Here is a 15,798-nt window from a genome sequence, read left to right on the forward strand (position 1 = left end):
AACCCACTAGTGCCAATAGGCTGCCTAAGTATGATCCCCAATCAGAGACAACGAGCTACAGCTGCCTCTGATTGGGAACCACACCGGCCAACATAGAAATACACATAATAGATCGAAACATAGAAAACACCACAAAGAATATACACACCCTGACTCAACATATACGAGTCCCCTGAGTCAGGGCGTGACAAAAATACTACCGTAAAATGAATGATTGAGGCTTTATATGCAAATACAATATATTTGTTTTTGCTTTAGGTTGGTTGTTATTAGTTACATTTATAGTTGTGACCAGTGGCACCTGTCTCAATGGCAGAGCACAACAAGTCCCCGTGAGAAGCAACACTTAAAGGCTACTTTAGAAGGAAAGGACCTCTAGAAATAAAATAATCAACAATAACTAAAATTGCCTTGCCAATGTTTATTAAATCCCAAATCCATCCTCTCTTCTTTAGACCTGTCTAATTCAGGACAGAAATTCCTTAAGCGCTTTCTGTTTGTCCGCAGACTTATTCTGCTCCCATTTCACACTCATCTCCAAATCCTGAATTTTTCCTATCAAGTGCTCGTGCTCAGCTTTCCTCTCTTCTTCCATCCTTTCCTTGATACGCTCAAACCTTGGCTTTTTTTCAGCCGTTGGAGAAGCATCAGAAGCAGCCTGCTCTGTCCTCACCATTGTCTTGACTAGAGGGGCGTCTCTAAACCACACATTCTTAGAGACCTATCAAGACCGACACAGTTCAGTAGCTGCTTTCTGTCCTTGGGTGCAGATACGTTACAATTATATCTTAAAAACATTTATTACATTCTCTCATTGAAGTGACAATCAAATTACATTAGGCCTACGCTGTCCTGGTGTTTGTCAATATAGTTTACCACCAAACTATTTTACAATGCACGTTGTAGTAGTTATTACCTTTACTTTGAACATAGTCATACTTTCACTTCTTCAGACTTGGTGTCCATCACTATGCCCTGCATAGACGCTTCCTGTGCTGCTTGCTGGAAAAACAAATTTGTAGGGTATATTACAGGCTTCCCTCTCACAAATTCCCCTAGTCATTCAACATTTGTACAAATTCCAATCACATTTCTTAAAGCTGTTTTAACCCTTGACTTATTCCATATTTTGTTGTTTTACAGTCTGATTTCCAAATGGATTAATAAAGATGCTCACCCATCTACACACAATACCCCATAATGACAAAGTGAAAACATGTTTTTAGATATTTTAGCACATTTTTTGAAAATGAAATACAGAAATATCTAATTCATATAAGTATTCACAACCCTGAGTCAATACATGTTAGAATCACCTTTGGCAGCAATTACAGCTGTGAGTCTTTCTGGGTAAGTCTCTAAGAGCTTTGCACACCTGGATTGTACAATATTTGTACATTATTATTTTTTTAATTCTTCAAGCTCTGTCAAGTTGGTTGTTGATCATTGCTAGACAGCCATTTTCAAGTCTTGCCATAGATTTTCAAACCAATTTAAGTCCAAACTGTATTTGTATTTGTATTTTTTATTTAACCTTTATTTAACTAGGCAAGTCAGTTAAGAACAAATTCTTATTTACAATGACAGCCTAACAAAAGTCCTCCTGTTGCAAGTTGTCAAACAATAGCATGGTATTTTTTCGCTGTAATACCTACTGTAAATTGGACACTGCAGTTAGATTAACAATAATTTAAGCTTTCTGCCATGTATATGTCCGTGAAAATGTGCTTTTGTTTACAACGTCATTGTAGTCACATTATCCGTTTTGAGCAACAGCTGTCCCGATTTCGGGACACCCATCCAGTAGAGGTTAAGGGCAGAGAAAGCTTGTTGGACACTAAGAAAGCTTTGTTGTAGAGCGTTTCACACAAAATCTGGGGAGGGGCCAGCAGAGTATAAGACTGTATCATCTGCATATAAATGGATGAGAGAGCTTCCTACTGCCTGAGCTGTGTTGTTGATGTAAATTGAGTAGAGCGTGGGGCCTAGGATCGAGCATTTGGGTACTCCGTTGGTGACAGGCAGTGGCTGAGACAGCAGATGTTCTGACTTTATACACTGCACTCTTTGAGAGAGGTAGTTAGCAAACCAGGCCAAAGACCCCTCAGAGACACCAATACTCCTTAGCCAGCCCACAAGAATGGAATGGTCTACCGTATCAAAAGCTTTGGCCAAGTCAATAAAAATAGCAGCACAACATTGCTTAGAATCAAGGGCAATGGTGACATCATTTATGACCTTTAAGGTTGCAGTGACACATCCATAACCTGAGCGGAAACCAGATCGCATACCAGAGAGAATACTATAGACATCAAGAAAGCCAGTCAGTTGATTATTGACAAGTTTTTCCAACACTTTCGTTAAACAGGGCAAAATAGAAATTGGCCTATAACAGTTAGGATCAGCTTGATCTCTCCCTTTAAATAAAGGATGCACCGTGGCTGCCTTCCAAGCAATGGGAACCTCCCCAGAGAGGAGAGACAGGTTAAAAAGTTCAGAGACAGGCTTGGCGATGATAGGGAGTTAAACCTTAAAGAAGAAAGGATCTAGACCATCTGACCCAGATGTTTTTTTGGGGTTAAGTTGAAGGAGCTCCATTAGCACCTCAGACTCAGTGACTGCCTGCAGGGATAAACTTTGTAGCGGGGCAGGGGAAAACGTAGGGGGGAGCATCGGAGCTAGTCGCATTGGAAGGTGTGGGAGATGAGGAAAGGTTGGATGGGCAATGAAGCATGGCTTAAGTCAGGATTCAAATAGGAATCCTGACTTAATGAAGTGGTGATGTGATTAAAGAGCTCAGCCATGTGCTCCTTGTCAGTAACAACCACATCATCAACATTAAGGGATATGGGCAGCTGTGAGGAGGAGGGTTTATTCTCCAGGTCTTTAACCGTTTTCCAGAACTTCTTGGGGTTAGACCCACAGAGAGAGAACCTTTAAGTAACTAACTTTGGCCTTCCGGATAGCCAGAGTGCACTTATTTCTCATTTGCCTGAACGAGAGCCAGTCAGCCTAAATATGCGTGTGCCGAGCCTTTTGCCAAATTGAATTCTTGAGGTGGAGTAACTCTGCCAGATCACGGTCGAACCAGGGGCTGAACCTGTTTTTAATTCTCATTTTCTTTATGGGGCCGTGTTTGTTAACAATACCACTGAAAATATTAAAAAAGAAGGTCCAAGCGTCTTCGACAGAGGAGATCAAGCTGATTCTATACCAATTTACAGAGGCCAGGTCATGAAGGAAGGCTTGCTCAAGTTTTTTAGCAAGCATCTATGACAAATCAGGACAGGTCGTTTCACTGAGCAGCCGTTACGAACACAGGCTGTAAAACAGTGATCACTAAGGTCATTACAGAAAACACCAGACTGATTCCTATCAGGATTATTTGTGAGGATAACATCAAGGAGAGTAGCCTTTTCTGGGTGTTTCTGGGATTGGTAATAAGGGACTCCCATTGCTTTAGGACTTGGTCAGGTGGTTTAAGCATGTCCCAGTGTAGGTCACCTAGCAGGACAAATTCAGACTTAGTGTAAGGGGCCAGGAGAGAGCTTAGGACAAGTAGGGTACTGTCACAATCGTTGAGAGACGGGTCAGACCAAGGTGCAGCGTGAAAAGCATACATGTTTATTTAACTCAATAAACATAAACAAAACAAGAAACAACGTGAAGTCCTCAGGCTAAACACATACAAGCCTACAACGGAACAAGATCCCACAACTAAGGTAGGCAAACAGGCTACTTAAGTATGATCCCCAATCAGAGACAACGAGCAACAGCTGCCTCTGATTGGGAATCACACCTGGCCAAACCTAGAATTACACATCTAGATCCTAAACATAGAAATTCTAACATAGATCCTCACGCCCTGACCAAACCAACTAAAGACAACCGGCCTCTCAATGCCAGGGCATGACAGGTACAAGACTGTGCTGATGGTGGACGATAACACCCAGCAACAGTCAACAAAGAGCTATTTGAAAGTTTAATGCTTAATACCAGCAAATCAAATTGTTTGGGGACAGACTTGGTGGAGACAACCGAGCATGAGGCAAATAGCATAAAGCACAAGAAACAAATATAATGACTTGGGGCTAGCCATTGTAAGTTCAACTAGGCCACGAATATTCAACGTCGTCTTGGTAAGCAACTCCAGTGTAGATTTGGTCTTGTGTTTTAGGGTATTGTCCTGCTGAAAGGTGAATTTGTCTCTCTGTGTCTGTTGTGTTGGAAAGCAGACTGAACCAGGTTTTCCTCTAGGATTTTTCCTGTGCTTAGCTCCATTCCATTTATTTGTATCCTAAAAAAAACTCTGTAGTCCTTGCCGATGACAAGCATACCCATAACATGATGCAGCCACCACCATGTTTGGAATATTTGTATTCTGTATAGGCTTCCTTCTTTTCACTCTGTCAATTAGGTTAGTATTGTGAAGTAACTACACTTTTGTTGATCCATCCTCAGTTTTCTCCTATCACAGCCATTCAACTGTTAAGAAGGACACCTGCACCTTTGTAGTGACTGGGTGTATTGATACACCATCCAAAGTGTAATTAATAACTTCACCATGCTCAAAGGGATATTCAAAGTCTGCTTTTTTAATTTTTTACCCATCTACCAATAGGTGCCCTTCTTTGTGAGGGATTGGAAAACCTCACTGATCTTTGTGGTTGAATCTGTGTTTGAAATTCACTGCTCGACTGAGGGATCTTACAGATAATTGTATGTGTGTGGAACAGAGATGAGGTAGTCATTCAAAAATCATGTTAAACACTATTATTGCACACAGAGTGAGTCCATGCCACTTATTGTGTGACTTGTTAAGTACATTTTTACTCCTGAACTTATTTAGGCTTGCCATAACAAAGGGGTTGAATACTGATTGACTCATGACATTTCAGCTTTTCATTTTTTATTAATTTGTAAACATTTCTAAAAACATAATTCCACTTTGACATCATCGGGTATTGTGTGTAGGCCAGTGACACAAAATCTCAATTTAATCAATTTTAAATTTTGTCTGTAACACAACAAAATGTGGAAAAAGTCAAGGGGTGTGAATACTTTCTAAAGGCACCCTATCTTATAGGCATAGGCCAATATGTGATAGTCTAGCTCATTACAGCTTTGTCATTTAACTCAGCATTGTTTAGGCTATCCTACCTTTCCTTCCCTCCTCCGAGATTTTTTGCTGCATGGCTGAAAAACAAACAAAATTTATATTTTCAATTAAATATGGTTATGCTGAAAGATTTGATTAAAGTTTGATTAAATAGATGATGCGCTTGCTGCGTTTTACTCCTGATTGCACAATAATTGCATTGGAGCGTTTGTGTGTCATCATCCCACTGGGTATCGGTTTGATTATTTGATTTGTTATCAATTAAAATGAATTCAATATGCATTTTTGGTTGCAAGTCCAATAGCCTAAGTTAAAATAACATGGAGACTGCTTCAACCAGCTTGTGTCCATGATGTAGCCAAAATTCTAGAATATCTGATACCATAGTTGTCACAAGCCGGGCTAGAACTCCGGTCTCAGATGTGTAGAGCTGGGGGTACTACCCCTTAGCCACAGAGGAGATGTTGTAGGACCCAAATGAAACACCCAAGGCAATACTCCAGGCAAGTAGATTTAATGTTCCAAAACAGGAGGCAAAACAAAACAACTCCACGAGGGAGAAAAAACAAACTAAAGATAACTTCGAACAACTTACTAGGACTGACACGGTGGGACAAAGCAGGAGACACATAGTCAGGACGCAATAACCAAGTGAGAAACAAGGGGAAAACACACAGCTAAAATACTAAAGGGAAAACAAGGCACAGGTGACCTGGATCAAACTAATGAGGACACATGAGGAAGAACAAAGGCAGAGGGGGAACACAGCTGACCTCTAGAGGCCAGGAGACAAACAGGAGAAGCAGGAAGCTGACAGGACCCCCTCCTCTAGGAACGACTCCTGACGTTCCTTCCAGAACACCCTGGCCTCAGGGTGCGAAAATCTCGGACCAACCCTGGATCCAGGATGTCCCTGGCTGGAACCCAGGAGCGCTCCTCTGGCCCGTAGCCCTCCCAGTCCACCAGATACTGCAGAGAGTTCTGGACCCTCCGGGAGTCCAGTATCCGGCGGACTGTGTAGGCTGGCTGGCCGTCAATAATCCTGGGAGGTGGCGGGGGTCTGCGTGGGGGGGCAAAGGGAGAAGACAAGACAGGTTTAATAAGTGAAACATGGAAAGTGGGGTTAATACGAAGGGAGCGAGGGAGAACCAAACGATAAGACACAGGGTTAACCTTTCTAGCAATGCGGAAAGGGCCGATGTATCTCTGGGAAAGCTTCTTGGATTCGACCCGGAGGGGCAGGTTCTTAGTGGCCAACCAAACTCTCTGACCAGCTCGGAAACTAGGGCCGTCCGGCGGTGGCGATTAGCCTGACTTTGGTATCTCTGGGAGGTCCGAAGGAGGGCACGCCTGGCCTTCTTCCAGGTCCGCCTACAGCGTTGGACAAAGCGCTGGGCCGAGGGAACACCAACCTGCGCCTCCTCCTCTGGAAATAATGGAGGGTTGTAACCGAACTGGCATTCGAATGGGGACAATCCGGTGGCTGAGGACTGGAGGGTGTTGTGGGCATATTCAGCCCAAATGATATAGGTGGCCCAAGACGTGGGATTACTGGCCGCCATACACCGCAGGGTGGTCTCCAGATCCTGATTAATCCGTTCCGTTTGGCCATTAGACTCTGGATGGAACCCCGACGATAGGCTGGCTGTGGCCCCAACAAGCCTGCAGAAGGCCCCCCAAAACCGGGACGAGAATTGGGGACCTCGGTCAGAGACCACGTCCAGGGGAATACCAAATATCCGGAAGACATGGTTCATGAGGAGCTCAGCAGTCTCCTTAGCCGAGGGCAGCTTGGGCAGGGGAATAAACCGGGCAGCCTTAGAGAACCGGTCTACCACCACTAGGATGACGGTGTTGCCCTGGGATAGAGGAAGTCCCGTAACAAAGTCCAGAGAAAGGTGTGACCATGGCCTTCGAGGAACAGGTAAGGGATGGAGCAGTCCCTGGGGTCGCTGGCGTGTCGACTTTCCCTGGTTGCACACAGGGCAGGCCTCAACATAGACCTGCACGTCCTTCTTGATGGACGGCCACCAAAACCGCCGTCGGAGGAACTCCAGTGTGCGAGCACTGCCTGGATGGCATGTCAAGGGCGACTCATGACCCCACTGCAAGACGCGGGCCCGAACAGAGAGAGGAACGTACAGGCGACCGGCAGGACCACCGCCTGGATCGGGCTCCTGGACAAGAGCTTCTCGTACCCCTCTTTCTAGTTCCCACTGAAGAGGTGCGACGATCCTAGACCTCGGAATAATCGATGCCAAGGGCTTCTCTTGTACCTCGGGAGAATAGACTCGAGACAGAGCATCCGGCTTGACGTTCTTGGTGCCAGGTCGGTAAGTCAGGAGGAACTGGAATCGATTAAAGAAAAGAGACCATCGTGCTTGCCGAGGGTTCATCCGCTTAGCCTGTTGGAGATATTCCAGGTTCTTGTGGTCTGTGAGAACCTGGAAAGGGTGCTGAGCCCCCCTCAAGCCAATGGCGCCACTCCTCCAAGGCCAGTTTTACCGCAAGCAACTCTAGATCCCCCCACGTGGTAGTTGCGCTCGGCCTCAGACAGGCGGCGAGACATGAAGGCACAAGGGTGTAATCTCCCATCCGCACCCCTCTGTGACAGGACGGCTCCTACCCCCCACTTCTGAGGCGTCCACCTCCACCACGAAAGGTCTTTCTGGGTCAGGGGTCACCAGAATCGGAGCAGAAGTGAAGCGGCGCTTGAGATCCTCGAAGGCCCCTGCTGCTTCCGGACCCCAGTGAATCTTGGTCCCTCCTCCCTTGGTAAGCGTCGTCAAGGGGGCTACCACCGAGCTGAAATTCTTGATGAACTTCCGATAGAAGTTAGAAAAGCCAATGAACCGTTGAACCTCCTTGACCGTGGCAGGTGTGGGCCAATCGTGGACCGCCTTGACCTTCTTGGGATCCATCTCTAGGTGCCCGGGAGTGACAATAAACCCGAGAAACTGAGTCTGAGAAACATGAAATTCACACTTCTCAGGCTTAACGTAGAGGTGATTGTCAAGGAGCCTCTGGAGAACCCGGCTAACATGCCCCTCATGCTCCTTCAGTGACCTCGAGAAGATGAGGATATCGTCCAGGTACACGAAGACGAACAGATTAAGCATATCCCGGAGAACATCATTAATCAGGGCTTGGAATACTGCGGGGGCATTGGTGAGCCCGAACGGCATCACCCGATATTCATAGTGCCCCGTGGGCGTGTTGAACGCCGTCTTCCATTCGTCTCCTGGCCGGATCCGCACGAGATGGTAAGCATTGCGGAGATCCAGCTTAGTAAAAATGGAAGCCCCTTGAAGCAGCTCAAAAGCAGTGGCCATGAGAGGAAGGGGGTATCGATTCCGAACCGTGATCTTGTTGAGTCCCCTGTAATCAATACAAGGCCTAAGACCCCCGTCTTTCTTTTCAACAAAAAAGCCCGCCCCAGCCGGGAAGTAGAGGCATAGATGAGGCCGGCTGCCAAGGACTCCTTAATGTAGGTGTCCATAGCTGCGTGCTCGGGGAGGACAAGGAAAAGATCCGACCTCTAGGAGGGCAGCACCCAGGGAGTAGATCAATGGCACAGTCATACGTGCGATGAGGCGGTAAGGCAGTAGCCCGGGCCTTGCTGAACACTGCCTTGAACCGATGGTAAACACTGGGGACTCGGGAGACGTCAACAGACTCTTGAAACTGGGTACTAGGGGCTGAGGGACTCTGAAGCATGCAGGTGAGTTGGCAAGTGGGACCCCAGCTTAGAATGGTGCCAGTAGGCCAGTCGATCTGGGGATTATGTCTGCATAGCCAAGGGTGACCCAGGATAATAGGATACTCGGGAGAGTCAATGAGATAGAAGGTCTCCTCCTGCTGGTGTTGAGAGATGGTAAGTCGCAGGGACTGAGTCGCCTCAGTAACCTTTCCTGGTTCCAGAGGTCTGCCATCTAAGGCTGTAACTTCATGGGGTTGAGGAAGTAGTTGGGTAGGGATCTTAAGTTCCTTAGCCAAGGTTACATCCATAAAATCACCTGCGGCACCGGAATCGATCATAGCCTGGACCCGATGCTGGTGGCCCTCCCAGGACAGAGTGGCTGGAATAGCTAGGACCGCGTTAGTAGGAGGAGCTCTAATTTTCCCCATCACAACCCTCCTGTAGCTGGGCGGGGACAGGCGTTTCCCAAAGCTCGGGGCAAGTGGAGCGGAAATGGCCGGCAACCCCGCAGTAGAGGCACCGACGGCTCCCTCATGCGACGTTCCCTTTCGTTGGGAGAAAGCCTGGAACGGCCTAACTGCATGCTCTCCGGGGAATCCTGGGGCAGTTCAGGAGCCGGGGCAGCTCTGAATGACGGAGTCCAAACAGGAGAAACAGAGCTGCTCAGAGGAACTTGGGACTGAGACACCTGACGGCGAGCCGTTCTCCGCTCTCTTAGACGATTGTCCAGGCGGATGGCCAAGGCTATGAGGGACTCGAGATCTCCAGCTGGTTCTCGGGTGGCTAACTCATCTTGAAGGGGCTCAGATAACCCTCCCTGAAAGCAGACCCTCAGCGCTTCATCATTCCATCCGCTCCTTGCTGCTATGGTCCGGAAATCAATGGCAAAATCTGCCGTGCTTCGGGGGCCCTGACGGAGAGACAGTAGGCGCTTGGAAGCCTCCCGCCCACTGACAGGATGATCGAACACCCGCTTGAACTCTTCTACAAATGCAGCGTGGGAGTCACAACAGGCCTCCTGGGACTGCCACACCGCAGAAGCCCAGGCGAGCGCCTTTTCTGAAAGAAGGGTAATGATGTAGGCAATCTTGGAACGGTCTGTGGGAAAACTTGAGGGTTGGAGCTCGAAGGTGAGGGAGCATTGGGTGAGGAAACCCTGGCAAGAGCTTGGATCCCCAGAAAAGGGCTTGGGAGGTGGTAGTCGGGGCTCCGCCAACCGAGAAGGCCTGTCGTCACTGGGGGTGACCTGGGGGAAGGGAGAGGACCAGGGAGGCGTTCAAAGAGCTGGCGAAGGGCACTCATCATTTCGGCCAAGAGTTGAGAATGACTAGCCATCAGCTCCTCTTGTCGGCTGAGAACGGCTTCATGGCGCTGGAAAGAAGCCTCATGTCGAGTGATCACCGCCAACAGGTCCTGGGAACTGAGTGTTTCTGGGTCCATGATTGTCTTGGTTATTCTGTCACAAGCCGGGCTAGAACTCCGGTCTCAGATGTGTAGAGCTGGGGGTACTACCCCTTAGCCACAGAGGAGATGTTGTAGGACCCAAATGAAACACCCAAGGCAATACTCCAGGCAAGTAGATTTAATGTTCCAAAACAGGAGGCAAAACAAAACAACTCCACGAGGGGAGAAAAACAAACTAAAGATAACTTCGAACAACTTACTAGGACTGACACGGTGGGACAAAGCAGGAGACACATAGTCAGGACGCAATAACCAAGTGAGAAACAAGGGGAAAACACACAGCTAAAATACTAAAGGGAAAACAAGGCACAGGTGACCTGGATCAAACTAATGAGGACACATGAGGAAGAACAAAGGCAGAGGGGAACACAGCTGACCTCTAGAGGCCAGGAGACAAACAGGAGAAGCAGGAAGCTGACAATAGTGGTAGTAAGATTAGAAACCCCCAATATTGACCTGTCGATCTGTTTCAAAGAAAAATGTAACCTACAACAAAAAACAATCCTCTCACCAGTGGCGTGTATTCATGGATGCCAAGGGAAGCCAGGCTTCCCCCAAAGATATTCCAAGAAACAAATAATAAATACATAATTTTCCTTCAATTCTCAAGAGGCTGAATGTATTTTACTGGAGAAAGCATTTGAGCGAGCAAAACAGCGCCCTTCTATCTGTACATGTAGGCCATCTATCTGATGCTGTCTGGTCCAAACGAGTATGACATTGTTGCCGCCAGTAGCATTGAATGGAATGCAAGGGAAGCCAGTAAGCATTTGGCCTCCCTTGATAAAGAAAAAGTATTTAAAAAATTGCCAATCAGCATTGAGCTAAACTGAGCGAGCTCAACTGTGAATGGTCCTGGTGCACCAAAACAAAGTGTCATGGGAAGCCAGCTTGGATTTTGGCGTCACTCCTATCAAAAAGTATTGAGAGCATACATCATTGACAGAAACAACTTGAATTGTTGCATCTCGTTGTGTTGTTGTTGTCCTCCGGTGGCTTGCTAGCTAGCTAAAGTTGTCCCTTTCCTAAATTAGCCATGGATGGAGATACAGATTTGGACTTGCGGTTTTACTTAATTCTCCGTACTGGTCAATGATTATAATGGCGATTCTGATCCAACCATTAATTCATAAATTGTTGTGCCCTTGGCATGAGAGGATGGAAGTTCAGTATGTAGCTAGTAGAATGCTAATGTATGTTACATGCAATATGCTTTGTGGACTAAACCGGACAGAGGTTGCTATCTGGTTTTGTGATAAAACAAAGGTGTGGTTGAATTTATTCTGCCGCTGTGTCTTCTTATTGTCTCGGCCTTAGGCCTATATATCACGGTCGCAAGGCATATGAATTAACAGGTTATAGAGCAAACAACGCAATTATCACACCACATAGGTTATAATATGGCTTTTTTTTCTGGCTTCCCCAGTGAATTTATCCACGCACCGCTACCGCTACCTGTTAATGGCTGGGACCATGCAATTAAAGATCAGTGCACTTTTCTCACATTGGATGAGAAAATAGCAAATATGCTGAACAAAACATATAGACGCAACATGCAACAATTTCAACAATTGTACTGAGTTACAGTTCATATAAGGAAATCAGTCAATTGAAATAAATAAATTAGACCCTAATTTATAGATTTCACATGACTGGGCCTGGGAGGGCATAGACCCACCCACTTGGAGCCAGGCCCACCCACAGGGTAGCCAGGCCCAGCCAATCGGAATGAGTTTTTCCCCACAAAATGGCTTTGTTACAGACATGTAGAGTTTAAAAAGTACTAGCACTCAAAACCATGAAGAGGAATAACCCAAGGAGGGGCGAAATGAAAAAATAATATAATTAATTTAATCCATGCTCAAAAGAATACAAAAAGTGAAAGTGCAAGGTGCTGATAAAAACCAAAATAAACAGAGCATACGTTTCGGCCTTATGCCTTCATCAGTGATGTACAAACAAATTAAGAAGTCACGTAGCAGATAGTTAATTAGAGACTGGCGAATAGGGAGTCAAGGAATATATAAAAGAGTTTTTAAAAAATGACAATTCATATGTCATATATAATTGGGAAGAGACAACAGTCTGGGCTACTTTTTAGACTATTAATGAATGTGAGTGATAACCATGTATTTTTTGTTTCATATTTATTATCACAATGGGACGCAACCAAACTGTGACAACCAATCTGACCTGTTGTGAGCGATGTCACATGAGCATGTGTCTACATTGCTGTGCACGTGCTGCAGTGTGTAAACGTGTAATGTTTCGTCTGGTCCTGGTGGCTGCAGTCTCTCTGGTAAAAGATAAGTTAACCTGATGTCATTCGACCTAAACCCATCAAAACCTATAGTAGCCTAATAGAACATTCTCGTCCATTTATGACACATTTTTATTGATGCGTTTCATACAATAAATGAGAGCAACTATAACGTGTCTGCAGTTTGTTTTGCCACCCTAGATTAATCTTTGCTATTTGTTGACAGATCTAATGAATATTTTAGGTGTTGTGGGTCCTGGATGCTGGATCATTTACCCCAGGGTACAATTGTAATCTGCCTCATTATCAGATTCACACAATGGCCTAGCCTACGTTTAATTCAAGACAACTTTATTACATGTTATTATAGCCTACCTGCTTTGCTGAAATGTTCGGACCAAGGATTTCACCTCCTTGTCCATTGTTCATTCCGCAGCATGCTTTTCCTGAAATACGACACCGCGCGCCAATTAATAAAACATTGCTTGTGTCCAAATGCCTGATCACCCGAGCCCTTTCAGCTGTATAAGTGGTGAAAGGCGACATAATCTTCTTTGGAAAAGATCTAGATTGAGATTGAGAGACGCAGACAGAGACCTGCAGAGAGCTAGACCAGGCAGCATGTTAAAACCGCAGCAAAGCGAGCTCCTCTTGCACGAGTCGCGGTTGTATGGGAAGCCGTGGTTCTGGCAGCGGAATTCCAGCACCATGGAGAGCAGCCGGAGCCTCGCGCAAGTGATCATGGAGATGCGCAACGAAATCAAGAAGCTCGAGACGGAGAACAGTGTGCTACGGGGGGAATTCGGTCAGCCGACGATTGGGACTGAGCCAGGGGAACCGAATCCGTATTCACCGGCAGGCCAGCCCAGGACCGGGGCTGACGACAACCCATCCCACATGAACCTGAGACGGAATGCGTCCGCGCCCGCACTCGAGCAGCAGTACAAGGGTAAAGTCGCACTATTAGGCTATTATGTTGTAACTGCATTTTTCGTTTTTAACAGCAAGATAAAGCAAACAATTTTAACGTATCAACATTGTTTGAAATTAGGCTATTTAAAGCTAGGCCTAGTTTGAACAAAATAATCTGATCAACTTTGTTTATTGATTTCACAGAGAACATTGTAATGACCGTCCGGAGATACTCAATCGCCTCCAACATGCCAAGTGTGATCAGGAAGAGTGAGAGCGAAGATAGGGTGTCGAAGGATGGAGAGGTTGCGAAGGGAAGCAACTCAAGTTGGGGTCGACTTCATGAGGAAGTCCACGGAAGGGCCCCATCCATCTTCGGGAATTCCACGCGAGACGAGATCAGCACCACTGCAAAGACGTTAACCAATAGGTTCTTGCTCCAAGAATATGTGCACAAAAACAGGTGAGTGGCCCAGTGGGCCTTCTCATCCAACCTCACCAGAACTTTTAGATAACCTAATTTAAAACTAAATGTAGAATATCGCTTAGGTTGCTATTAATTCCATATTATTTTGCAGGACCAAGGTAAAGACGGTCACATTTCTTCTGCCCGTGGATAACATCTACACCAACCGACCAGTTCTGGCCAACCATCTGACAGATCTGGATGCGATTGCGGAGACAGATTCGTGAGGTGAAGATGGATGGCGACAGATGGACTCTTTGGCGGGACAATATCTATTCTATAGCCCATCAATCTGTGAAGAGCAGGGAGTTAGGCCTACATAAATAGGCCTATCACACAAACAGTATCTAGGTCAGTATGTCAGCTACATTGTTTTTTAGGTCAGCCAGAAGATTGATTTTATCGAACCTGACCCGAACTCCACACACGGGGACTCCGGTTACAGGTGTAGTTTCCATCCGGCCGAGGTGATCCAACGCCCGGTCATCAGTGATAAGCCGCCAGCCCTCCCTCTGTTGCAACACCAACACAACACTCCCTCCACGGATCAGATGTCCAGCCCTGCAGCCCATCATGTCAATCGGAACCTTGAGAACGCTGCAGGTGACGATCGTTTTAGTGACAGTGTGGTCTCTTTTTTTTCAACGCAATGGGCATGCAGCCTCTTGGTGAATTTCAGGGTAATCACTTATTCACCTGTTTTTCTTAATGCACACCATGTACTGTAGGGTGGCTTTGAGAAAAAATAAATTGGCCTATCAATATTTTGTATTGGGTCAAGACAGAGAGAAAACAAATTAATTAGAACAAGGGTGTTCCTTATTACAGATGTTATTTTATTCTCTCAAATTAATATTGTCCCTTCTTTTCCTTGGCATTCATGTACAGTAAATTAAGTAAATTAATTGCAAGTTCATTTTATCTGATTTGGTTCTGCTGAAATGAACAGTAGGCCTATATCATACAATATATCATTTGGAAATAGTCAATAAGCTACTTACTTATTTTGTCTAACTTGATATATCATTTTGTCTTGATTAAGTATTTCAGTCTTATTATAAATGTTATGTTAAGGTTTGTGCATTTTTTTTCTAGATATAATATTTACACACATTATTGACTTTTTCATAATATTAAATGTTATCTTATTGCTTGGGTATTTTAATATTTTAGGCTTAAACAGTCTTCAACCATTCAAAAAAACATTAATAGGAGGCTACATTAATTTTTTTACGCATTCAAACTCCATAGACAATATAATATTGGCAGAGGACTGTCAAATACTTCATCAGGAAATACAAATTATATGTATGTAAATGGACAACCTTAGTATGTCCATTACTCATATATATTCTATATATATATATATATATATATATATATATATATATATATATATATATATATATATATATAAATATAAATATATATATATATATATATGTGTATATATAAATCTATATACATATATAGGCCTACGCATATGTTTACGTCAGACCTGTGTTCGAATACATATATAAGTATTTGTTATTTAAATACTTATTTTCTGTGTATTTTAGTATTTTTTTTTTATATGGCCAAATCAGCTACTTCTATTTGAAGTATTTGAAAGTATTTTCAAATAACGTCCCATAAATAGCCTAAACTATTTTCAAATACAAATTTCCAAATGCATTATTTAAAAAACCCCTAGGACAAAACAGACTTGGGTTCAAATAATTGGAGTATTTCAATATCTGTGTATTTGAATATTTTTAAAATACATGCCAATACTTTCCAATTGTATTTCCAGATTCATTCCAATATTCAACTACTTGTGTTTTGAAATAAACAATATCCAAATACTTACTTTGAAATGTCTTTGAAAGTAATTGAAA

The 15,798-nt window shown here is 44.7% G+C and overlaps 1 protein-coding gene across 1 annotated transcript; it reads left to right on the top strand.

Moving 5' to 3' along the window:
* Positions 1–13,094: 13,094 nt before the first annotated feature.
* On the top strand, positions 13,095–15,131 carry LOC121568226. Its single transcript, XM_041878780.2, has 3 exons — positions 13,095–13,492; positions 13,660–13,918; positions 14,034–15,131. The coding sequence occupies exons 1-3, from the start codon at positions 13,165–13,167 to the stop codon at positions 14,146–14,148; spliced, it is 702 nt and encodes a 233-aa protein (XP_041734714.1). The 5' UTR covers positions 13,095–13,164; the 3' UTR covers positions 14,149–15,131.
* The last annotated feature ends 667 nt before the right edge of the window (positions 15,132–15,798 follow it).

The sequence above is a fragment of the Coregonus clupeaformis genome, chromosome 6 (genome assembly GCF_020615455.1).
Source record: "Coregonus clupeaformis isolate EN_2021a chromosome 6, ASM2061545v1, whole genome shotgun sequence".
Lineage (NCBI taxonomy): Eukaryota > Metazoa > Chordata > Actinopteri > Salmoniformes > Salmonidae > Coregonus > Coregonus clupeaformis.